At 38.4% G+C, this 26580-nt stretch overlaps 1 protein-coding gene across 1 annotated transcript in view; it reads left to right on the plus strand.

The window, feature by feature from the left end:
- CASKIN1 (CASK interacting protein 1) overlaps nt 1-26580 on the plus strand; it is a 444510-nt gene that overhangs the window by 354661 nt on the left and 63269 nt on the right. Inside the window, exons 13-15 of the mRNA XM_053694420.1 lie at nt 660-766; nt 2301-2370; nt 20854-20948. Coding sequence (XP_053550395.1) covers nt 660-766; nt 2301-2370; nt 20854-20948 — 272 coding nt within the window. The remainder of the gene's footprint in view (nt 1-659; nt 767-2300; nt 2371-20853; nt 20949-26580) is intronic.

The following is a 26580-nucleotide window of genomic DNA, read 5'->3' on the forward strand; positions in this document are numbered from 1 at the left end:
AAATTGATAGTCAACAAGCAATTTATACCCAAAAAGGGTCATATAATAGTTAAAGGGCCATGATAACCACATTTTTCTTTCATGATTTAGAAAAAGAATGTATTTTTAAATATCTTTCTAATTTACTTCTATTATCTAAATAGTTTTATTCTCTTGATATTCTTTGCTGAAAAGCATATCTAGATATGCTCAGTAGCTGCTGATTGGTTGCTGCACATAGAAGTCTCATGTGATTGACTCACCCATGTGCATTGCTTTTTCTTCAAATAAGGATATCTAAAAAATGAAGCAAAATAAATAATAGAAGTAAATTGTAATGTTGTTTAAATTTGTATGTTCTATCTGAATCATGAAAGAAAGATTTTGGGTTTAGTGGCCCTTTAAATACTAGCAAAGATGTAAATCAGTAGATCAAGAGATATATACGTACGGTATAGCCAGCTATAAATATAGATACTGAATATATGAACACATAGATAAAGTTTAAATTTATAGATACAAGAAATTTGTGCAATAACCTGTCCTGATGATTTGATAAATAACCTCAAGTCCTGTTTTTCCTCGTAATATTATAGTGCGGACGGACCAGGTTCACTAAGGGCAGACACTCCTGGCTTTCACTGCAGCTTTAATAAACCTTGTTCTTGCTCCTGTGTTAGGTGGTGATCGAAACAGCATGGGCAGCACAGGAAGTGGCCGAAGTTCTGGGAGCGGGCAGAGCGCGGGCAGCGCCCACGCTATACACGCTGGTGCAGAGGGGGTCAAGGTATATGGAGGGGTTTAGAGACATAAATTAGGTCAGTTGTACGTCTAGAGACTTATAGCCATGGGCATAGTCCCTGCAAAATATCCTTTATATTTCCAAAACTTTCTATATTGGGATTTAAAGGGACACTAAACCCAAATTTTTTCTTTCATGATTCAGATAGAGAAGGCAATTTTAAGTAACTTTCTAATGTACTCCTATTATCAAATTTTCTTCATTCTCTTGGTATCTTTATTTGAAAAGCAAGAATGTAAGTTTAGATGCCGGCCCATATTTTTGTGAACAACCTGGGTTGTTCTTACTGATTGGTGGATAAATTCACCCACCAATAAACAAGTGCTGTCCAGGGTACAAAATTGATAATAGGAGTAAATTAGAAAGTTGCTTAAAATTGCATGCTCTATCTGAATCACGGGAAAAAAAATTGGGTTCAGTGTCCCTTTAATCAATTATGGAACTTCCCTTAATGATATACATGGCTCTCAAGGTAACATTTCCTTTAGTGCATTCCCTGAGGGGCGTCAAAGTACTGACGAGGCTTCTTATAGAATCTCACTAGACCAGAGAGCTTTAGATAATCGTGCCCCTATTTATCCCAACTGAATCATTGAATAATAGTTACAAGGAGTTTGCTTTGTACCATATTGCAAATTTCCCTGCCTTAAAAGTGACTACTATACTCCCAATACATTTTATATAAACTATTCATTGATTTGTAAGATATTTAGCATTTTGCTTTGATTCTCAATCTGTAAATAATTTTACTTATATCACATATTTTGTGACCGTTACAGTTCAGAAACCTCTAGTGCTTCCTACATTTGGAACCTTGTTGGTAGTAGAGTTCGGTCAAATACTGTTTTAAAAGTGAAAATGGATCATGGCCAAATCGGAATCCAACAACTAGGGGTTACCCAAAATACCAATGATTGACTGCAAAGATATTTGCTACAAAGCAGAAATAATGTTAAATTATATCAACCAAATCCAATGGTTTACTCAAGCATATGTTTATTCCTAAAGCACAGGGTTGCCATATTGCCGCTTTAAGGGAGGAAACATATGAAAAATACATGTCAGGGGCTGTTTAAAGAAATGTTTGAATAATGTTCCATTATAAGAACCCTGACGTATGTATTTTTGATAAGTGTCCTCCCCGTAAAGCGGCAATATGGCAACCCTACTAGCATGAACTTTGAATGTGAACGCATCAAGTATAAAACATATAATTACAAATATTTTAAATTTAGTTGGTGAACTAATTAATTTATTGTAGGATTTGCATACAATGCTGTTCCAGCAGAGCTTATTCAGCCTCATAGCCAGAAGCATTTTTACAAAGTGAGCCCCAGCACATAAAGTAAGAGCTTTTGATCCCGTTGTTCTGGCAACAGATATGATAGAAATATATCCTGTAACGCAGACATAAAAGGTGCATGGGACATATCACATCATAATCCATATTTCCATTCATCTCTCTTTTTTTCCCACACATCTCTTTCTTTTGGATTTTCCACACGCCCTTCCATTTCAGCTGCTCGCCACTGTTCTCTCCCAGAAGGCATTGGGGCAGGACCCTGGAGACTCCTGTGAAGGCCACACAGGTGCGTGCAATGACAATGTAAAGTAGCTTGTTTATGAAACTCAACAAACCGCACAATGTAAGAGTATCTGTACACACTTCCAGTTTTATTTTAAGCTCTTCTTTTGTAGCAAAAATGTATTGTTACAATTTTATTGTTTGGAATATTATATATATATATTTATATGCTCCAGGGCTTATAATAGGGTCAGTGTCATTGTGAACCTTCAGTTCTAAAACTGCCCTAAAGTATACGGTAAGTACCCCAACTTGAGGTTTGTGAGAGGTATGATTACATCTGCAAAAGAAAATATACACTTAAATTGACATGAAAGTCAGAATTTAAAAGGACAGTCAAGTCCAAAAAAACTTTCATGATTCAAATAAGGCATGTAATTTTAAACAACTTTCCGATTTACTTTTAAAACCAATTTTGCTTTGTTCTTTTGGTATTCTTAGTTGAAAGCTAAACCTAGGAGGTTCATATGCTAATTTCTTAGACCTTGAAAGCCACCTCTAATCTAAATGCATTTTGACAGTTTTTCACTAGAGGGCGTTAGTTCATGTGTTTCATATGAGCTCATACATGTGAATTTACAGAGGAGTGAGCTCTGATTGGTTAAAATGCAAGTCTGTCAAAAGAGCTGAAATAAGGGGGCAGTCTGCAGAAGCTCAGATACAAGGTAATTACAGAGGTAAAATGTGTATTATTATAACTGTGTTGGTTATGCAAAACTGGGGAATGGGTAATTAAGGGATTATCTATCTTTTAAAACAAACCAATTCTGGTGTTGACTGTCCCTTAAACTTTTATAATTCAGATAGAGTGCAATTTTGCGATATTTTTCAAATGATTTCTGTTATCAAACTGACTTCATTCTTTTGGTCACATGTGTTGACGAGCTTGGTAGGCTTAGAAGTAGCAGAGCATTATGGGAACTAGCTGGCGATTGGTGGCTGCATATATATATATATATATATATATATATCTTTTTATGACCTCACCAGATGGATTCAGCTAGTTTCCAGTAGTGCATTGATGCGCCAGAGCTTAACTTAACAGGGGTTAAACACATAGTTATATGCAAGCAAGAGAGCAATAATACAACATTCCAGCATTTTGTTTTTAGATTATATTTACCTTTTATTTAAAGGGATAGGAAAGTCAAAATTAAACCTGCGTGATTGTCATGTATTTAAGACACTTCTAGTTTCACATATATGTTGTTCTCTTGATATCCTAATACTGGGTGCTACTTGGTGATGGTGGCTGCACATATGTTATTGGCTCACCAGATGTGTTACGCTAGCTCTCAGTAGTGCATTGCCGCTTTAGAGCTGCCTTTAACTATCTGTTTAATTATTTTGTAAGGGTTTAACGTACAGATATAGTACAAGACAACAGCACTCCTGTTCCAGTGAATGAATTTCTACTTTATATATAGTGACAGTTTCATAAAAAGCGACATTTCTGGCTTCAACAAGCCCAAATATGGGCTTCCTGCTGTCACCCACTGGTCAAAAATCCATATTACATCTTATATTCTTTCATTGATCAAAATATTAACAAAACAAAACTAAAAAAACATAAAATACATTATTCAAACCCCTTTAAAGGGATATGAAACCCATTTTTTTTTATTTCATGATTCAGATAGAGCGTGCAATTTTAAGCAACATTCTAATTTACTCCCATTATCAATTTTTCTTTGTTATCTTGCTATCTTTATTTAAAAAGCAGGAATGTAAAGCTTAGGAGTCGACCCATTTTTGGTTCAGCACCCTAGGTAGCGCTTAAATTAGAAAGTTGCTTAAAATTGCATGCTCTATCTGAATCATTAAAGAAAAAAAATGGGTTTAGTGTCCCTTTAATGCTGGAACATGACCGATAACTTGAAATTGTAATTGACTTATTCTGTCCTACCTCCACAAAATACTGTGAAACTGCTTGACTTTAGTCCTTTTGTCTTATTGAGGACTTATGATCTGTAATTCATTATCTTGCAGAGCAGGTCGTCTCACCAATGTAACCAAAACCACATGGACATTTCAATAGATAAATATACTCAGTCCTACATGTATAGTAAATAGCTTAGAATTACATTTGCCTTATTTGGAGAAGCCAATCTGGGAATTAGTCTGCAGACAGCAAAGACTAGGTCATAAAGTTAAGATAAAGTGAATTGTTTTGCAGTTGTTATCTGATAAAGCCAATTAAGAACATATGTGTAGCAGGGTTAGCCTTGATAAGTCAGCAGGGTGCATTTCAAGTTCTGAGAAATAGAAATTTCTCAATTTCAGAGCTAAATTATATGAAAAGGGTCAAAATAAATAATGAACATATATTGCAAAGTTGTTTTATTACACATAAATAAAAAATTTATTAAAAAATATCAAGGTGTTTACTGTGCCTTTAAGTGAGAGATTCAGTATCAGTTTTGTGCTTTCTGCTAATGTTCAATGACCAAAGAAGAAGAACAATGCAGTGCAGCAATGTAGTTATTTATCTACAAAAATACCCATAGACTTCAACTGTGAATTTTGTAACAGAATCAGTAAATAGACTTTTCTAAAGGTTATGATTGGCCTCTATATTAGTTTGTATGTAGAGACTTGCATTTTAGCCAATCAGTGCTGACTCATGAATAACTCCAAGCACAATGTTGTCTATATGGAACACATGAACTAGCGCTGTCTAGCTGTGAAAAACTGTCAAATGCATTAAGATAAGAGGCAGTACAAAGACTTAGAAATTAGCATATGAGCCTACTTAGGTTTAGCTTTCAACTAAGAATGCCAAGAGAGCAAAGCAAATTTGATGTTAAAAGTAAATGGGAAAGTTGTTTAAAATGACATGCCCTATCTGAATTATGAAAGTTTAAACTTGACTAGACTGTCCCTTTAAAAAAAAAGAAACTGGTAAACCTTAGTGTAAATAAATATTAGGTATCCTGCTGGTTGTGTTGTCTGTTTGATGAATGTATCTGTGTACAGACAGATTAGTCTAATTGTATTTAGCCTTATTTATAATGACTTTACCGTGTGATTGAATTCCTTTTACTGCTGAGTATTTATGTAATTTACTGAGTTTGCTTTCATCCTTTTATAGTGTAGACGTGGTTCAGCTCTATGCTGTACATTGTTCTGTAACACAATACTCCTCGGCACAAATCTTCACTCTTCTATACTTCTCTGCATGGTATTTCTTTGCTTTTCTTTCTCTCTTGGTTATGCGCCATGTTGCGTCCGCTTCACTAATTGTTTATGTTCATGACATGGCGCATTAATGGCTGTATTTAGTTACCGGTGAAGTATCTCAGTTGGTAAAATGCCCTGACTACAAAAGCCTGTCCAAAGATCCAAAGGTTACAGGTTCAAATCCTGGTAGGGCTGACTCAGCCCTTCATCCTTCCAAGGTTGATAAAATGAGTACCATTAAATTGGGTAATAACAACAGCTATTATTATTCAGCTGCCGATTTGGTTAATTCCGAGAGCAAGCGCTGAAAAAGCGCTTTGAGTCCCACTGGGAGAAAGGCGATATATAAATATTAGTTATTATTACTGCTTATGGAGCAAGAACAATGATCGTAGTTATCCGCAAACACAAGCCATAGATTCACTGGTTTGCGAGGTCTCATTTTAAAGACAAGATCATGTACAAAATGAATTGAGCTTAACATCATTTATCTTTTTCCAGTGTTTTTGGTGGATGCTCCTGCGATTAAAGAGTCTACTTGAAAAGTGTTATTGTTTAAAAAGATAAAGAATCCCTTTATTACCCATTCCCCAGTTTTGCATAACCAACACTGTTATATTAATACACATTTTAGCTCTGTGATAACCTTGTGTCTAAGCCTCTGCAGACTGCCCCCTTATCTCAGTGCTATTTACAAACTGGCATTTTAGCCAATCAGTACTGACTCATAAATAACTCCACAGGTGTGAGCACAATGCTATCTATAATGGCTCACATGAACTAGCACTATCTAGCTGTGAAAAGCTAAAACAAAATGCACTGAGATAAGAGGCGGCCCGCAAGTGCTTAGAAATCAGCCTATGACCTTCCGAGGTTTAGCCTTCAACAAAGAATACCAAGAGAACAAAGCAAATATCATGATAAAAGTAAATTGGAAAGTTGTTTAAAATTTCATGTCCTTTCCGAATCATAAAAGTTTAATTTTGACTTTACTGTCCATTTAACATCTATAGTTGCATGAGGTGCCTAATACATTTTATCTCTTTCATCAAACAAGAACTGCAAACAAGAATCCCAGCACAAAGAAACACAGTGGCAAAGCGGTTTATGTAAATGTTTGTGACTGTAAAATATTTGCATTCGGTTTTGTTTTGGTAAAGTTGTCTCACCGAATAGAATGACGGTGGTTAGTCATGGAGATCCCAGTGTGCTTTAGAGGCGTTATCAGGATTTTTCACTTACCCCTTGGCCCAGCATGTGGAATTCATAAACACGCTTAAATTGCGGCATGGTTTTTCCCCAAGACACTCGTTTCACAAACATATTTTAATGAATTTAGGCAGTTGACTGAAGATCTGGGATTTATAGTTATTAAAGGGACACTCAATCAAAATTAATCTTTCATTATTCAGATAGAGCATGTCATTTTGAACAACTTTCCAATTTACTTCCATTAACTAAATGTGCACAGTCTTTTTATATTTAAACTTTTTGTGTCACCATCTACTACTGAGCATGTGCAAGAATAAGTGTGTATGCATTTGTGAATGGCTGATGGCTGTCACATGGTACAGGGGGAGTGGAAAAAGACATAATTTTAAAAGTTGTCAGAAAAAAAATCTAAGTTCAGACTAAGTGCTATTGCATTGTCTTGTTATCTTGCATTTGTTGATTATGCAAATCTACTGTGTTGACTGACCCTTTAAACCTAGGTGTGTAGTCCACAGAGGTAATTTATTTATCTAATTAAATATGGTGTTTAAGAGTTGATAATAAACAAGGAGCCCAGGGCAGGGTGTATCGTTGTGCATCCAGGGCAGTCAAACAGGAAGCCATGCTGAAGGGGCAACAATAGGGTTGGCAGATGACCCCCACCTTGGGTGCCTCCTCTTAACCTCTGATCTTTTTGGTGTATGTTACGGTTACCCTTAGTCTCGCTGAGAGATGGACCGCTTAGTAGCCTGGATCCCTATTGCTAAAGAGGGGAGAAGCTGCTTTCCATAGTATTCTATATGAGTCTCGCAAATATAGAATAATCTCCCTTAGCTGCAGTACAGCTAGGATACCCTTCTGCCCACAAAAACGAGTCAACGCTGCGATTGAGGGTCAAACAAGAACTCAGGGCTGGGATGCCCAGCCTGCTTTTTATTAAGGTTACATGCACACAGGGCACTCCCAGGGGGAGAGGGGGGGAAGCACAAAATCCCCCATCACACATTTAGATAGAGAGCACTGTCCTTTGACAGGCCACAATAGGATTACAGTACTTAAGATAACAAGTTTACAAGTTCATCTTATCAATTAGCAGTCTGGCTCCAGAGGTGATTAGACAATGGGATTGGTTATCACTAAACTTAGAGCTGAGGCCAGCAAACGTGTATTTAGGCAATAGTTTCTAAAAGCTGAAAAAAAAAAGTTAACTCTTTATGAAATGATACTTGTTACGGTTTTCTTGGAGCCCTTCTTAGGCGCTGGCTTGCTGGTTCAGGCATTGCTGCTGGGAAATAAGCTCTTCACAACAAAATAACTAATGCTTCTGTAACAGTGTATATGGCTGTAATAAGTAGGTGTTCCTGGGCATATGCCTCTGTTCTGAAGTCATTTGAATATATATGGCATGAGCAAATAGGGCAGCATATAAAGAGAATAGCTTTTTAAGGAATATGTGCCCTACTCAGTTGGAAATACCAGTTTCAGGTGCATTAGACGGTCTTCTTAGCGAGCCCAAAAGATTTCAGAATAGCAACCAGCAGAAATTATACGTCAACCAAAGGCACAATGGTCACTAAGGTGATTTGACTGGTATGGATTGGCACAAGTATTTAAACTGAGTGCACAACTACAGAATAATTTACCTGGCTACTGTCACTGTCATGTTGGCATGCTCATTGCAGTTGACAACTTGCTGTCCGGGAAACAATCTGAAGAATGCCTAGGGTCACCTGATATACTATATTTTGTCTTTAGCTTTTATTTTTATGCCCTGATAGGCTTCTCTTTTATGAAGTTGGTTCACAGATATAACTCTTCTAGTAAGAGGCAATGTCCTGGTCCTTGTTATTGCACTATAACTTAGCAACTAGGGGCGAGATTACATATATGACGCATGCTTCAGCGCAAGCGCTGAAGCCCGTGCCGCCCATAATTTCACCTCGCACATTGGGGTATTACATAAACCCTAAAGGTGTCTCTAAACGTGAATATAATAAAATAAAACCAGGTATATCCTGCAAATAAAGTGCTATCAAAAACAAAATCTAAATGAATTCAAAGTGCTATTCATTAATGGTGTGTATATACAGTAGAAAACGAAATACTTAATATTACAAGTTACAAAGGGTATCCCTTTAAACAGTACACTAGTGTTCTTAATATGTATAAGATACTGAGGTTGAAAAAAGAGACCAAATCTTACATTTAAAAAGGGACTATGCCAATTTAATATACTTCATAAAGCATAAAAGAACGATATTAGACAATTCTCTTAAAATGGTATAAATGCATAAAACTAACGGACGTCTCCGTTAAAAATAAAAATAAAACTCAGGTTGCCACCACATAAAAATATATATAGAGGAAGATCCGTTATTGTGGGCCAATGGAGCTAATAACAGTTCAAGTTGGAAAGATATCAGGAGTAAATTCCACAGTTCATACCGCAGGCTTACCCCCACACTGTGTGTGTTCTGAAGTCTCTGTGTTCAAAGTTACCGCCGTAGCGGGGTGACGTCACCTTTATGGGCGCTGTCCTCGATCGGCCTCCTGATTGGTCCTTTGTCGGAGCGGCTTTAGAAGGTAACTGAAATTTCCGCTACCAAAGTATCTGCTCTTAAGTGTATAACAACACGCAAGATACCTTTGAAGGAGTGATGTGTGAAAGAATTAGCTCTGTCCAATCCTCAAACTGAGGAGCTCTGATTTTTCTCTGCGGAAAAGTTCCGTGCAGTAGTACCCTTGTCGGATTCTGTCGACCTTGCTTGCCAATAATGTCAGTCTCTGCCGGTCCAGCTGACAATTGCAGATTCTTTGTTATATCAAGGGTAACGAATTCCAACAGCAATGCACACTCACAAGTGTAGCTCCAGCTTAGAATGTGAATAAATAACTATAATTGTGACAGATGAAGTCACAATTATAGTTATTTATTCACATTCTAAGCTGGAGCTACACTTGTGAGTGTGCATTGCTGTTGGAATTCGTTACCCTTGATATAACAAAGAATCTGCAATTGTCAGCTGGACCGGCAGAGACTGACATTATTGGCAAGCAAGGTCGACAGAATCCGACAAGGGTACTACTGCACGGAACTTTTCCGCAGAGAAAAATCAGAGCTCCTCAGTTTGAGGATTGGACAGAGCTAATTCTTTCACACATCACTCCTTCAAAGGTATCTTGCGTGTTGTTATACACTTAAGAGCAGATACTTTGGTAGCGGAAATTTCAGTTACCTTCTAAAGCCGCTCCGACAAAGGACCAATCAGGAGGCCGATCGAGGACAGCGCCCATAAAGGTGACGTCACCCCGCTACGGCGGTAACTTTGAACACAGAGACTTCAGAACACACACAGTGTGGGGGTAAGCCTGCGGTATGAACTGTGGAATTTACTCCTGATATCTTTCCAACTTGAACTGTTATTAGCTCCATTGGCCCACAATAACGGATCTTCCTCTATATATATTTTTATGTGGTGGCAACCTGAGTTTTATTTTTATTTTTAACGGAGACGTCCGTTAGTTTTATGCATTTATACCATTTTAAGAGAATTGTCTAATATCGTTCTTTTATGCTTTATGAAGTATATTAAATTGGCATAGTCCCTTTTTAAATGTAAGATTTGGTCTCTTTTTTCAACCTCAGTATCTTATACATATTAAGAACACTAGTGTACTGTTTAAAGGGATACCCTTTGTAACTTGTAATATTAAGTATTTCGTTTTCTACTGTATATACACACCATTAATGAATAGCACTTTGAATTCATTTAGATTTTGTTTTTGATAGCACTTTATTTGCAGGATATACCTGGTTTTATTTTATTATATTCACGTTTAGAGACACCTTTAGCTTTTTAGCGCTCCTGTTTTCTGTTATTTTATAGTACTATTTTCTGGCCTATATTAGGGACCTTTAGGTCTTTTCAGGAGTTTGGTGTATCACCCTGCGCTCATATTTAACCTTTATTTTATATTACATAAACCCCGCCGGCATTTTATAAAGTGCCGTAAGTCGGATAAACTAGCGATGTCCAGAAATGAGCATAAATACAAATTTCTGGAGTCACCAGTGACTTACGGCACTTTAGAAACTGCCGGCGCCTGTGAAAAAAAACAACATAAAATCTCCCGTAAAAATCTAACACGCCTCCCAAAAATAAACCCGACATGTAAAACCCCTATATCCGCCATCAAACCCACATTGGAACTAATAATAAATGTATTAACCCCTAAACTGACAACCCCCCCAACGCAATATGCCTAATTAAACTATTAACCCCTATTCCGCAATTCACACACATTGCGATCTAACTAATAAAAGTATTAACCCCTAAATCCGCCAACCCCAACATCGCAAACTACTTATTACAACTATTAACCCCTAATCCGCCAAAGCCCACAACGCAAATAACTAATCGCTAAGCCCCCTAACCTAACACCCCCTAAATTAACACCATTATATAAATTAAAATAAATTACAATTAAAATAAAAAACCTAACATTACTTTAAAAATAAAAAAACTAGTTTAAATTAAGCTAAAATTACAGAATATAAAAAAAGCTAAAATTACACACAAAAATTACAAAATTATAAAAAAAATTAAAAAATATACCTAATCCCTATCAAAATAAAAAAGCCCCACCAAAATAAAAAATAAAACCCTAATCTAATACTAAACTACCAATAGCCCTTAAACGGGCCTTTTGTAGGGCAGTGCCTGAAGTTAAACAGCTCTTTTCCTTAAAAATATACTAAGTCCCCCCTCTAACAGTAAAAACCCCCACCCACCAAACCCCCCAAAATAAAAAAAACCTAACACTAAAAAAACCTAAACTACCCATTGCCCCCAAAGGGGCATTTGTATGGGTGTTGCCCTTAAAAGGGCTTTCAGCTCTTTTTACTGCCGTTAAAAGGACATTCAGCTCTTTTACTGCCCTTAAAACGGCATTCAGCTCTTTTACTGCCCTTAAAAGGGCATTCAGCTCTTTTACTGCCCTTAAAACGGCATTCAGCTCTTTTAAGAGTGCCCATAACCCTAATCTAAAAATTAAGAAAAAGCCTAACTCTAACCCCCAGATAGGTACTCACTGTTCCTGAAGTCCGGCTGTAAAGTCTTCTTCCAAGCGGCGACCGGTTCCTGAAGTCCGACGGTGAAGTCTTCTTCCAAGCGGCAACCTCTTCTATCTTCATCCAGGACCGCGGAACTGAAGACCAGCGACCGCGGAGCCATGGAGCGTGGAGGATCCTCTTTGTACAATCCTATAGGCTGTTCAAATCAGCCAATAAGCTTTCAGTAGCTCTTATCTTATTGGCTGATTTGAATTTGAAGAATCAAATCAGCCAATAGGAATTCAAGGGACGCCATTTTTAATCGTGTACCTTGAATTTACTATTCAGTGTACGGCGGCGATAGTAGTAAGAGGATCCTCCACGCTCCATGGCTCCACGGTCACTGGTCTTCAGTTCCGCGGTCGCCGGTCTTCAGTTCCGCGGTCCTAAATGAAGATAGAAGAGGTCGCCGCTTGGAAGAAGACTTCACCGATGGACTTCAGGAACCGGTCACCGCTTGGAAGAAGACTTCAGGGGGGACTTAGTATTTCTTTAAGGAAAAGAGCTGTTTAACTTAGGGTACTGCCCTACAAAAGGCCCTTTTAAGGACTATTGGTAGTTTAGTATTAGATTAGGGTTTTTTTATTTTATTTTGGGGGGCCTTTTTTATTTTGATAGGGATTAGGTAAAAATTTTTATTTTTGATAATTTTGTGTTTATTTTCTGTAATTTTAGCTTTTTTTTGTTTCTGTAATTTTAGCTTAATTTAAACTTAATATTTTTTATTTTTAAAGTAATGTTAGGTTTTTTATTTTAATTGTAATTTAGTTTTATTTTAATTTATGTACACCCTGTTCCAAATTATTATGCAAATTCTATTTCAGTGTCACAAAGATTAAATATTTTTTTTTTTCAGTTTAACTCATGGATGGCATTGTGTCTCAGGGCTCTTTTGATCACTGAAAACAATCTCGGACACCTGTGATAATTAGATTGCGAGGTGAGCCCAATTAATGGAAAAACTACTAAAGGAGGGTGTTCCACATTATTAAGCAGAGCACCATTTTCAAGCAATATGGGGAAGAAAAAGGATCTCTCTGCTGCCGAAAAGAGTGAAATAGTTCAATGCCTTAGACAAGGTATGAAAACATTAGATATTTCACGAAAACTTAAGCGTGATCATCGCACTATTAAGAGATTTGTGGCTGATTCAGAGCACAGACGGGTTTGTGCAGATAAAGGCACATTGAGGAAGATTTCTGTCAGATCCATGCATTGGATCAAGAGAGCAGCTGCTAAAATACCATTACATAGCAGCAAACCGATATTTGAAGCTGCTGGTGCCTCTGGAGTCCCATGGACATCAAGGTGTAGAGTCCTCCAGAGTCTTGCAACTGTGCATAAACCTTCCATTCGGCCACCACTAACCAATGCTCACAAGCAGAAACGGCTGCATTGGGCAGAAAAATACATGAAGACTAATTTTCAAACAGTCCTGTTCACTGATGAGTGCCGTGCAACCCTGGATGGTCCAGATGGATGGAGTAGTGGATGGTTGGTGGACGGCCACCCTGTTCCAACAAGGCTGCAACATCAGCAAGGCGGTGGTGGAGTCATGTTTTGGGCCGGAATCATGGGAAGAGAGCTGGTCGGCCCCTTTAGGGTCCCCAAAGGTGTAAAGATGACCTCTGCAAAGTATGTGGAGTTCCTGACTGACCACTTCCTTCCCTGGTACAGAAGGAAGAACTATGCTTTCCATAATAAAATCATCTTCATGCATGACAATGCACCATCTCATGCTGCAAAGAATACCTCTGCATCAATGGCTGGGGGATAAAAGGAGAGAAAGTCATGGTGTGGCCTCCATCCCCCACTGACCTCAATCCTATTGAGAACCTTTGGAGCATCCTCAAGCAAAAGATCTATGAGGGTGGGAGGCAGTTTACATCCAAACAGCAGCTCTGGGAGGCTATTCTGACATCTTGCAAACAAATTCAAGCAGAAACTGTCCAAAAACTCACAAGTTCAATGGATGCAAGACTTGTGAAGCTGCTATCAAATAAGGGGTCCTATGTTAAAATGTAACGTGACCTGTTAAAATGTTTAAAAAGTTAAAATGTTGTTCAAAGTTTGATTGAAATAGCTTTTGATTTCAGTAAATATGCTGCAAACACAACAAATGACAATTGTCAGTTCTTTACAACCTATAAAGTGTTTTGAAACTTACTGTGCGTAATAATTTGGAACAGTGCATTGTAAGTTTTTTATTTTGAAAAAAAAATACTGTTATCATTAGGAGGTTTGTTCAATAAAATTTGAATTGTACTCTTAATAGTTGATAACATGAGAATTATGCTGACTGTTGTTTACATCAATTATTTAGGTAAATGAGAAAGATATCATTGGCATAATAATTTGGAACAGGGTGTAATGGGGTTAATTTAGGGGGTGTTAGGTTAGGGGGCTTAGTGATTAGTTAGTTGTGTTGTGGGGTTTGGCGGTTTAGGGGTTAATAGATTTATTAGCATTATTGCGTTGTGTGGGTTTGGCGGATTAGGGGTTAATAGTTTAATAGGTTTATTACGTTGTGGGTTAATGGCTGATTAGGGATTAATAGTTTTAATAGGTAGTTTGCGATGTGGCGGATTTAGGGGTTAAAACTTTTATTAGGTAGTTTGCGATGTGGGTGAATTGTGGATTAGGGGTTAATAGTTTAAATAGGCATATTGCGATATGGGGGTTGTCGGTTTAGGGGTTAATACCTTTATTATTCGTTCCGATGTGGGTTAATGGCAGATTAGGGGTTAATATACTTTATTAGTTATTGCGGTGGGGGATTGCGGTTGACAGGTATAGATATTGCGCATGCGTTAGGTATTAATTATTTTCAGGAGGTAGATAGATATTGCGTATGCGTTAGGTGTTAGTTACTATTTTCAAGGAGTTACGGTGCTCACATACTCAGCGCAAGGCTTGCTGCACCTGCCTATGTGTGGCGAGGTGAAAATGGAGTAAAATTTCTCCATTTTCGCCACGCAAGTCCTTGCGCTGAATATGTGATACCGATTTGCGATGCGGTTCTATGTTAGCTTATAGGAGTAAAAATAGCAGCCGACGGGTGAAATATATGTGCCATATTTATATGCGGCACCGTATATGTAATACCAAAATCGCGTATAAACCGGCTGCGCTGGCTTTTGCGAGCGACGCCGCATATGTAATGGAGCCCTAGATGATTATAAGTTTGTTTTTCAATCACATAGCAACCTAGCAGTAATAGTCTCATTTCTTCTGGTTCAGTATATTATGCTGGGTTGGCTGAGTACCTGCTATCTGTTATGTGCTCTGGTTATTTTGAGGAAGCCGTTAATGGCTCAGCTATCTAAGTATTTTTTTGCTTAAAATAATATTATAAAGGAAATCTACAGTAACAATGAGCTCTACTGACTCCTTCCTGGTTGTGGGAAAAATTCCTGAAAACCATTTCAGCCACATGAAATAGCTCATTGATTTTATCCAGTTAATATATATGGTGGATCTAATGGAAAAGCTTATTAAAGACATTTATTTATATAGTATAGACAGTAAAATATTTTTACTGAGTTCATACTTAGGACATTCGGACCTACCTAAAGCCTGCTCACTTAGGGCTTGTTTCCACTGAGCCGTGATTAGGTTTGCACGAGGTTGCCAACCGATAAATATGCTGTTGGAAGCAATTTTGTTGATCTACTTCTTCCAATGAGGCGTTATACCTCAATATATATATTCTGTCCCTTAGAAAGTATTAGAAGCGTTAAGAGATCATTTATACCAGGTTTCCAATTAAAGCGCAAACCTTTAATACACTGCTGGAGGCTGTCAATACATTGAAAAAAAAATTATACGCAGCTCAGCTAGGTGTAAAAGAGGAAAAAGGAGCTTTTTGAGACCCATTAAAATCTTAAAACTTGCAAATAATGTAATAATGTAATTTGTAATATTATTTTTAGCCACCAATCAGCAAGCGCTACCCAGGTGCTGAACCAAAGATGGGCCGGCTCCTAAGCGTACATTCCTGCTTTTTCAAATAAAGCTACTAAAAGAATGAGGAAAATTGATAATAGGAGTAAATTAGAAAGTTGCTTAACCCCTTAAGGACCATAGCACTTTTCCATTTTCTGACCGTTTGGGACCAAGGCTATTTTTACATTTTTGCGGTGTTTGTGTTTAGCTGTAATTTTCCTCTTACTCATTTACTGTACCCACACATATTATATACCGTTTTTCTCGCCATTAAATGGAATTTCTAAAGATACCATTATTTTCATCATATCTTCCAATTTATTATAAAACAATTTATAAAATATGATGACAAAATAAAAAAAAACACACTTTTTCTAACTTTGACCCCCAAAATCTGTTACACATCTACAACCACCAAGAAACAACCATGCTAAATAGTTTCTAAATTTTGTCCTGAGTTTAGAAATACCCAATGTTTACATGTTCTTTGCTTTTTTTGCAAGTTATAGGGCAATAAATACAAGTAGCACTTTGCTATTTCAAAACCATTGTTTTTAAAAATTAGCAATAGTTACATTGGAACCCTGATATCTGTCAGGAATCCCTGAATAACCCTTAACATGTATATATTTTTTTTTAGTAGACAACCCAAAGTATTGATCTAGGCCCATTTTGGTATATTTCATGCCACCATATCACCGCCAAATGCGTTTAAATAAAAAAAAATGTTCACTTTTTCACAAACTTTAGGTTTCTCACTGAAATTATTTACAAACAGCTTGTGCAATTATGGCACAAATGGTTGTAAATGCTTCTCTGGGATCCACTTTGTTCAGAAGTAGCAGACATATAGCTTTGGCGTTGCTTTTTGGTAATTAGAAGGCCGCTAAATGCCGCTGCGCACCACACGTGTATTATGCCCAGCAGTGAAGGGGTTAATTAGGGAGCTTGTAGGGTAAATTTTAGCTTTAGTGTAGTTTAGTGTAGTAGACAACCCCAAGTATTGATCTAGGCCCATCTTGGTATATTTCATGCCACCATTTCACCGCCAAATGCGATCAAATAAGAAAAATTGTTAAATGTTTCACAATTTTAGGTTTCTCACTGAAATTATTTACAAACAGCTTGTGCAATTATGGCACAAATGGTTGTAAATGCTTCTCTAGGATCCTCTTTGTTCAGAAATAGCAGACATATACAGGGAGTGCAGAATTATTAGGCAAGTTGTATTTTTGAGGATTAATTTTATTATTGAACAGCAACCATGTTCTCAATGAACCCAAAAAACTCATTAATATCAAAGCTGAATAGTTTTGGAAGTAGTTTTTAGTTTGTTTTTAGTTATAGCTATTTTAGGGGGATATCTGTGTGTGCAGGTGACTATTACTGTGCATAATTATTAGGCAACTTAACAAAAAACAAATATATACCCATTTCAATTATTTATTTTTACCAGTGAAACCAATATAACATCTCAACATTCACAAATATACATTTCTGTCATTCAAAAACAAAACAAAAACAAATCAGTGACCAATATAGCCACCTTTCTTTGCAAGGACACTCAAAAGCCTGCCATCCATGGATTCTGTCAGTGTTTTGATCTGTTCACCATCAACATTGCGTGCAGCAGCAACCACAGCCTCCCAGACACTGTTCAGAGAGGTGTACTGTTTTCCCTCCTTGTAAATCTCACATTTGATGATGGACCACAGGTTCTCAATGGGGTTCAGATCAGGTGAACAAGGAGGCCATGTCATTAGATTTTCTTCTTTTATACCCTTTCTTGCCAGCCACGCTGTGGAGTACTTGGACGCGTGTGATGGAGCATTGTCCTGCATGAAAATCATGTTTTTCTTGAAGGATGCAGACTTCTTCCTGTACCACTGCTTGAAGAAGGTGTCTTCCAGAAACTGGCAGTAGGACTGGGAGTTGAGCTTGACTCCATCCTCAACCCGAAAAGGCCCCACAAGCTCATCTTTGATGATACCAGCCCAAACCAGTACTCCACCTCCACCTTGCTGGCGTCTGAGTCGGACTGGAGCTCTCTGCCCTTTACCAATCCAGCCACGGGTCCATCCATCTGGCCCATTAAGACTCACTCTCATTTCATCAGTCCATAAAACCTTAGAAAAATCAGTCTTGAGATATTTCTTGGCCCAGTCTTGACGTTTCAGCTTGTGTGTCTTGTTCAGTGGTGGTCGTCTTTCAGCCTTTCTTACCTTGGCCATGTCTCTGAGTATTGCACACCTTGTGCTTTTGGGCACTCCAGTGATGTTGCAGCTCGGAAATATGGCCAAACTGGTGGCAAGTGGCATCTTGGCAGCTGCACGCTTGACTTTTCTCAGTTCATGGGCAGTTATTTTGCGCCTTGTTTTTTCCACACGCTTCTTGCAACCCTGTTGACTATTTTGAATGAAACGCTTGATTGTTCGATGATCACGCTTCAGAAGCTTTGCAATTTTAAGAGTGCTGCATCCCTCTGCAAGATATCTCACTATTTTTGACTTTTCTGAGCCTGTCAAGTCCTTCTTTTGACCCATTTTGCCAAAGGAAAGGAAGTTGCCTAATAATTATGCACACCTGATATAGGGTGTTGATGTCATTAGACCACACCCCTTCTCATTACAGAGATGCACATCACCTAATATGCTTAATTGGTAGTAGGCTTTCGAGCCTATACAGCTTGGAGTAAGACAACATGCATAAAGAGGATGATGTGGTCAAAATACTCATTTGCCTAATAATTCTGCACTCCCTGTATGGCTTTGGCGTTGCTTTTTGGTAATTATAAGGCCGCTAAATGCCTCTGCACACCACACTTTTATTATGCCCAGCAGTGAATGGGTTAATTTCGGTAGCTTGTAGAGTTAATTTTAGCTTTAGTGTAGAGATCAGCCTCCCATCTGAGACATCCCACCCCCTGAACCCTCCCTGACCCCTGTTCTGTCGATATCTCCAATTCATTGAGAACTCCAATATGACGTCACTTCCGGCTGCATATTACACTAATTGCCTCCACTGCGCATGCGAGCGCGCACCCGAGATTATTCATCTGAAAAGAGGCGTACCCTTGGGGAGAACTCATTGAATTCTCCAATAAAAGCCATTGCGCATGCATATTTTTTATAAGGCAAAAAGGACTTATCAAGTGTTACAAGAACTGCTGTTGCGCATGAGCGCATTACGTGTAAATACCGGACCCGTCTGTGTTCAATAGCTTTACCCTCAGGCCGAGATAAGTTTTAAGAAATAAACAATAACTGATAATAAATATTATGTGTGCTCAGCGGTTTCAAAGCTGAATATCGTGACTGGCGAAAACTTATCTCGGCCTGAGGGTAAAGCTATTGAGCAACAGAAGGGCCAGTTTTTTACACGTAATGCGCGCATGCGCAACAGCAGTTCTTGAAGCACTCGATAAGTTCTTCTCAAGGGTCTGTTTTTTTTTGCCTCATAAAAAAATACACTTGCGCAATGGCTTTTATTGGAGAATTCAATGAGTTCTCCCTAAGGGTACGCCTCTTTTCAGATGAATAATCTTGTGTGCGCGCTCGCATGCGCAGTGGAGGAAATTAGTGTAATCTGCAGGGCGGAAGTGACGTCATATTGGAGTTCTCGATGAATTGGGGTTATCAACAGAACACCCCCCTCAAACAGCTCTCTTCCCTGCCCCACTGCACAATTGTCACTGCCATCTTAAATACTGGCAAAAAGTCTGCCAGTACTAAAATAAAAAGCCTTTTTAATTTATTTCTTTTTTTTTAATTTTCTTTTCTGCAATTGATTCTGCAGTGTTGGATCCCCTCTTAGCCCCCAACCTCCCTGATCCCCCCCCCATACAGCTCTCTAAACCCAACCCTCTCTACCTATTTACCGCCATCTTGAATACTGGCAGCTTTCTGCCAGTACCCAGTTTACCCCCAAAAAATGTGTGATTTTTTTTTAAATATAATTATATATTTCTGTAGTGCCCCCCCTCAATATCCTACCTCCCTCCCAGATCCCTTACACAACATCGGATTTCTTACACAAAACACAATTTTGCTAAACACTTTACACAAATATCGCAATTTTGCCGCAATGGATCACACACATGCCGGTACATCGATGGGCCGTCCACCCGCCTCTTTGCTGCTGCTCCCACCCACCAATGATCAGCACCATCAATGCCCGATGCAGAGAGGGCCACAGAGTGGCTCTCTCTGCATCGGTGGCTACAAAAAGGGATTACAGTGATGCCTCAATACCGAGGCATCATTGCAACCCCTTGAAAGCAGTTGGAAGCGATCAGAAAACCCCTGAGGATGTACAAGGTACGTACTTGGTCACTAACTGACATTTTTTGTAGGACGTACCCTATACGTCCTTGGTCCTTTAGGGGTTAAAATCGCATGCTCTGTAAGAATCATGAAAGAAAAAATGTGGCTTCAGTATCCTTTTAAATGTTTTGGACATTTGTGTCTTATTCAAAAGGAAAATGCATAAAGTCCGTGAGATTAACTACGGCTCTTTAAAATAATACTGAGAGTAGTACCTGTAGTGGTTTTATTCCATTTACCATTTTAATATTTTTCCTTCATCTTACAATGTATGCTCCCTATTAACGTTATTAACTATTTTCATAGGTGCATGTTCATATGGAGTGTTACAATGTGTTTCAAATAAAGCTGTTGTGAGCGGAAACAGCACAATATGAGTTCTATTGAGAATAAATCCAAGATAAAGTGTAAAAAATGCGTATTGTACTGTATAGTGTTGTATTGTATAATGTATAGTGCTGTATTGTATAATGTATAGTGCTGTATTGTATAATGTATAGTGCTGTATTGTATAATGTATAACATACTGTAAATCAATGGTATATAACATTGTATAGCTTCACTTTCAGAGCTATTTGTTGAATTTGTGTGTAACATTAATATTGATCTCTGGTTTGGGTTTAAGATAAGCTGTTGATTGGATATGTTTGGCATCAGGGTACAGTATATGTTCCTCACTGTTTCTACTAATGACTTTTTTATTTCATGTACTAAGGATCTTCAAGACCTCAGAGTGTGGCAACTTCCCCTTACATTGAGCAGCCATACGGAGACCACCCCAAAAAAACAGAAGCCCCGACAGAGGGGAAGGTTAGTATTACTACCTTGTAGAAAATGTCCAATGGATTATATAGCATGTATCACATATAGGAACTTTGTGACCGACAACAAATGCAATTACATTCACTAGGAAACTGAACAGTATCATTGCAATGAATTCAGTATTCTTTGGTGGCTTTATAGTAAGGAACAGTTAGCTCTGCATAAGATACTGGGGATTTTTAAATAAAATAATAAATGCATTGGGGTCTACTCACATACAGTTAAAGGGAGAGTGAAATCAAATTAAACTTTCATGATTCCGATAGAGAATACAATTTTAAACAACTTTCCAATTTACTTCTATAATCAAATTTGCTTCATTCTCTTGGTATCTTTTATTGAACAGTACAACTAGGTTGGCTCATAAGAGCTCAGGAGTGTGCACATATCTTTAGTACCCTCTAATCCTTTGGCATTTGTGACACAGTCCTCTCGTGGTTTTCTTCCTACCTATCTAACCGTACCTTTAGTGTAGCCTTCTCTGGGGCTTCCTCTGCCCCATCACCACTTTCTGTTGGGTACCGCAAGGCTCTGTCCTCAGTCCCCTTCTCTTCTCAATCTACACGGCATCATTAGGTTTTTTTAATAAAGTCCCACGGGTTTCAATATAATTTGTATGCTGATGACACCCAAATCTACTTCTCTGCACCAGACCTATCTCCTTCCTTGCTAACCCGTGTCACTAACTGTCTTTCTCACATCTCATCCTGGATGTCCTCTCACTACCTTAAGCTAAATCTCTCCAAAACTGAGCTCTTTATTTTCCCCCCTTCTTCCAAAATCTCCACCCCCAATCTCTCTATAACTGTATAACATGCCCGATGTCTTGGGATCACATTTGACTCAGATCTTTCTTTCACTCCTCACATTCAGTCCTTGGCTAAATCCTGCCGCTTTCACCTTAAAAACATCTCTAAAATTAGACATTTTCTTACACAAGACACAGCTAAGATTTTAATCCACTCTCTCATCCTTCCCCGTCTCGATTACTGCAACTCTGTCCTCTCTGGTCTCCCCAGCTGCCACCTAGCTCCTTTACAATCCATAATGAATGCCTCTGCCAGGCTCATCTTCCTTACACGTCACTCTTCATCTGCTGCACCTCTCTGCCAATCGCTTCACTGGCTTTCTCTTGCCTCTAGGATTAAACACAAAATTCTCACTCTGACATACAAAGCCCTCAACTGCAATGCTCCCCCCTATATCTCAGACCTTGTCTCCAGATACTCTCCCTCCCTTTCCCTTCGCTATGCCCACAATCTCCTACTCTCCTCCTCTCTTGTTACTTCCTCACTTTCCCGTTTACAGGACTTCTCCAGACTGGCTCCTATCTTGTAGAACCCTCGGCCTCGCTCCACAAGACTCTCCTCTAGTTTTAACAGCTGCAAACGCTCCCTAAAGACTCTACCGTTCAGGGATGCATACCACCTACACTAACCTTTCTTTGTACCAGTTCTTCTCATCCATTGCTATCCCATGAACCCCCTTAGCATGTAAGCCTAAGAGCCCAACTGTTTGTAGATCACCTTCTTTAGAGCTGACTACAACAGTGTGACTCTCAGCAGTAGGCTTACCAGAAGTCCCACTTTTACTGGGATTGTCCCGGTTTGGAGGCGCTGTCCCAGTGTCCCACCCAGTTGTTCATTCTGTCCCAGTAGGGTTGCCACCTCCAGGTTTCAAATCATGTGTCCGGGTTTCAGCCCACCTGAAACCCAGACACATTATTCAAAATGACTGGACTGTGACTCTCCAGCATAGTTGGATGCCGATACTTTGTTACATACAGCCCTGCTTAGCTTAACGTTTGTGTCCTTCAAAGTTTACATTTAGTAATACAGGCTGAGTGAGCAGCATAGGTTTTTTTTTAATTTGTAGTACTACTTGGTTTACTTTTCTAAGAATTAACTCCCCCTCCTCCTGACCCCTGGTGACATCATCAGTAATATACGTTTAGGGGAATCATATGGGCATGACTAGGAAGTACAGACAGGCAGGATTTTTGGCCTGGATCTTGCTTTACTTCATGCAGGATAGCATTTTGGCTGTAATCTTCCTGCATTATGGTATAGATTAGCCTCTTAAACAGCTTTAGCAGGTACGTGTTTCTTTTTTACTTTCATTCAATGTTGTATTTATGCCTTATCAGTATTTGGCTCTGTTCCTTAATTAGACACATAAAACACATATTACACTGCAGATATTAAATTGTGAAATTGATAATTATGAAAGTGATAATTATGCTTGATGTTTGGCATTATTTAGCATCTGAGATTTAGATTAATGTATGTGTTAATTTAGAGTAATGGTGCCTTTTTCACTAGGGGAGGTGTTATGGTCTATTTAAACTGTGTGATTCACTTGTTTGACTGAAGAAGGGTAGAGTATCCACGAAACATTACACACATAAAAGCTACTACTTTAAAAGGACCGGTAATTGCCACGCCCCCTTGACCACGCTTCTGACCACACCCCCACTGGCACCGCACCAGGTGGTCCCAGTTTCACCTCTAAAAATTATGGTAAGCCTACTCAGCAGGGCCCTCTACTCATTTGATCCCTATAGATGTTACCTTGTATACAGCCTATGTTGATAGTGCTGCGAACTCTGTTGGCTCTCTACAAATAACCAATAGTAATAATAATAATTATTCAGTAAAAGATACCAAATTTGATCCCATTACAGTCTATCAGGAAACTCATTTAACCTGATTTTCTCTTCACTTTGCTCTGCTAAAACTGTCCAGATTTTTTACACTGAACATGTTCAGAAAACACTTTTTTTGCACATTTTTTGTATCTGAAGTCAACATCCTTGTTCACCCATTTTGTGATGTATTAAGCACTGTATCATCGCTTATTTGTAATGTTATCATTTCTGTGCTTGCTCAGTTTATTTATTAATAAACACTAATGTTTCCTGATTTAATAAAAATGAAGTTAAACAAATGTACTGTGATTAACACTCAAATTATGAAACGGGCACAACTAAAATATTGTTGTCTGTTTATTTATGATGGTAATTAAATGTTTATAAGTTTTAAAACATTCATTATATTATTATATCAATAGTGAGTCAGTTAGCTGCCGTTTAACATTTACTGTGTATATTTTGCTTCTTTGTATGGGGTTGATTTATTAATTGTCGAGCGGACATTATTTGCTGTAGCGAATCATGTCAGCTCGACATCGCTAAATGCGGACAGCATACGCTGTCCACATTTAACGTTGCACAAGCATTTCTAGCTGGGGCTGTCAATCATCCCAATCGGATCGGATCAGGATGATTTCACTCAGCCTAAAAGGTGGCGGACAGGTTAAGAAGCAGCAGTCTTATGATCGCTGCTTCTTAACTTCCGTTTCAAGCGAGCCTCCGAAACAGCATCCACTGTTTAATAAATGGAGCCCTATGTCTGAGGAACCTCCTACTAAAAGCCTAAGAAAAGCCTGTTGACATGATTTGAGTATGGTTTGACTTAAGAGGAGATGGACGTGTCATGTGCGGACTCTGTGCATGTTGTGACAGGAGCCGGGCAGAACCTGGAAATTGGGACATTTGTCCTGATGGGGGACAGAGTGCAGACCTTCCTCACTGGTGAAAATCCTTCAAGTTTGGGGACGGTTGGGGAATTATGCAAACTGTGCTCCTCTGATAGATTGGAGCACTATAGAAAAACACAAATTGCACAGCAAACTGTTGTGGAACAACGTCAAAATATTCTTAGGTTTTTGTTACTTATAATGACATTCTTGGGCATAACTACAGATGTCTCAGTTAAGACTGGGCCCTCTTCTCTAGGTGACCCATTTGGCCTGCAATAACTAGTGACATCACTACAGGGATGTCTGGTCATGTTTGGCTCCTTTTTGTGCTGCCCTGCATAAAATAACTCACAGTTTAAGGATAGTCTATGGATTTTCTACTACAGGGCTGGGTTTTCAAGATGGCTGTCACAGTATTGCTGTCCAGTAAAAACCAACCGCTATATTTATACAGGAAGACTGCACAAGTGTATATCCTCTAGTGCAGACTAACCAAGGGGGGAGGATAACACCCAGCACTTTTATCCTATGTGACTGTTGGCTCAGCTTCTAATGAATACAAACAGATAGAAATAGGGGGGGTGGAGTCACTACAGACTTAGCCCAGGGCCCAGAGTGGGTTGGTTACGCCCTGCCTGATGACAAGTTATAATACTGTATATTAAAAATATAGATTTATGTGCTAAATAAGTTAAATTCTACGCACAAAACATTGTCTCCCTCTAGTGGAGGAGATGAAGTAAAGAACACAGTATGTAGCTATGCAGCATGTGATTGGCAACACTTTAAACCCAATAAGGTAGATTTATCAAGCAGCGGATTCTGCAATCTATCCCCAAAGTTTTAGGTCCCCAAACTCCTGCTCCTTAACTCATCTGCCACCTCTGAGGTGGTGGACAGCAATCATCCCGATCGGATATGATCGGAATGATTGACACCCCCTGCTAGCAGCCAATTGGCTGTAAATGTGCAGGGGGCAGCATTGCACATGCTGTCGGCATTAAAGGGACATTAAACACTAAATACATACTAGATAGAATGATGCATTCAAAGAAAAGATTAGTCCATGACTAACATGTAGATGTATTTTTTTAAAGTTTCTTTAGTTGTTTAAAAAGTGACAAAATAAGTGTAAAGTTTTAGTGTCTATAAAACAACGGGAGCTGCCATGTTGTAACTTGTGTTACCTTCTCTGCTGTGGCCAATTAGGGAAAGTTATAAATAGGTCACTAGAGTGTGCAGCCAATGGTTGTGCTGGATTTAACAGTGTTCTGCACTTCCATTTCTAACAGGAACTGAAAAGCTCACAATTTCAGAATGGAATTACAGGCAAAGAGGACAAAATAAATAATGAAAGTATATTGCAGAGTTGTTTTATTATATACAATTTATCATTTTATATTACCATCTCAAAGTGTTTAATGTCCCTTTAAGCGATGTCAGGTGGACATTATCCGCCCGACCATATGATAAATCTACCCCAATATCTGCTTTGCTCAGGGATTAACTCTTTGCCCAAGTGTTAGAGGTTTTCCTTTGCTTTACAGTACCCTTTTACTATGTATATATGGCATTGTCAAAATATATTGAATCTGTAAGGATCCGTTAAAACATAAAACATCCTATCCTGATGTGAAATAGAATTATTTAAATATGGACTTTTTTTGTTTGCCTGAAAACATATTAAGCAAATTCTGTTTACATTTAAATTGAATCTAATGCAGCAAATTGTGTTGTACATTTACTATTTATGCTCATTGGCTTGTAAAGACAATTCCTACAGCACTATTGGTGGTGAGGAACAAGCCTGACAATAGTTAGTTTATTCAGGGCAAGAACATTACATTTTTCAAGAAATCAAAATAATGTGTTTTTTTTGTTTTTATGACCACATACATATGTCATCTGTTTTTATGACCACATACATATGTCATCTGTTTTAATGACCACATACATATGTCATCTGTTTTTAATGACCACATACATATGTCATCTGTTTGTATGACCACATATATATGTCATCTGTTTTTAATGACCACATACATATGTTATCTGTTTTTAATGACCACATACATGTTAT

The sequence above is a fragment of the Bombina bombina genome, chromosome 11 (genome assembly GCF_027579735.1).
Source record: "Bombina bombina isolate aBomBom1 chromosome 11, aBomBom1.pri, whole genome shotgun sequence".
NCBI classification, from domain to species: domain Eukaryota; kingdom Metazoa; phylum Chordata; class Amphibia; order Anura; family Bombinatoridae; genus Bombina; species Bombina bombina.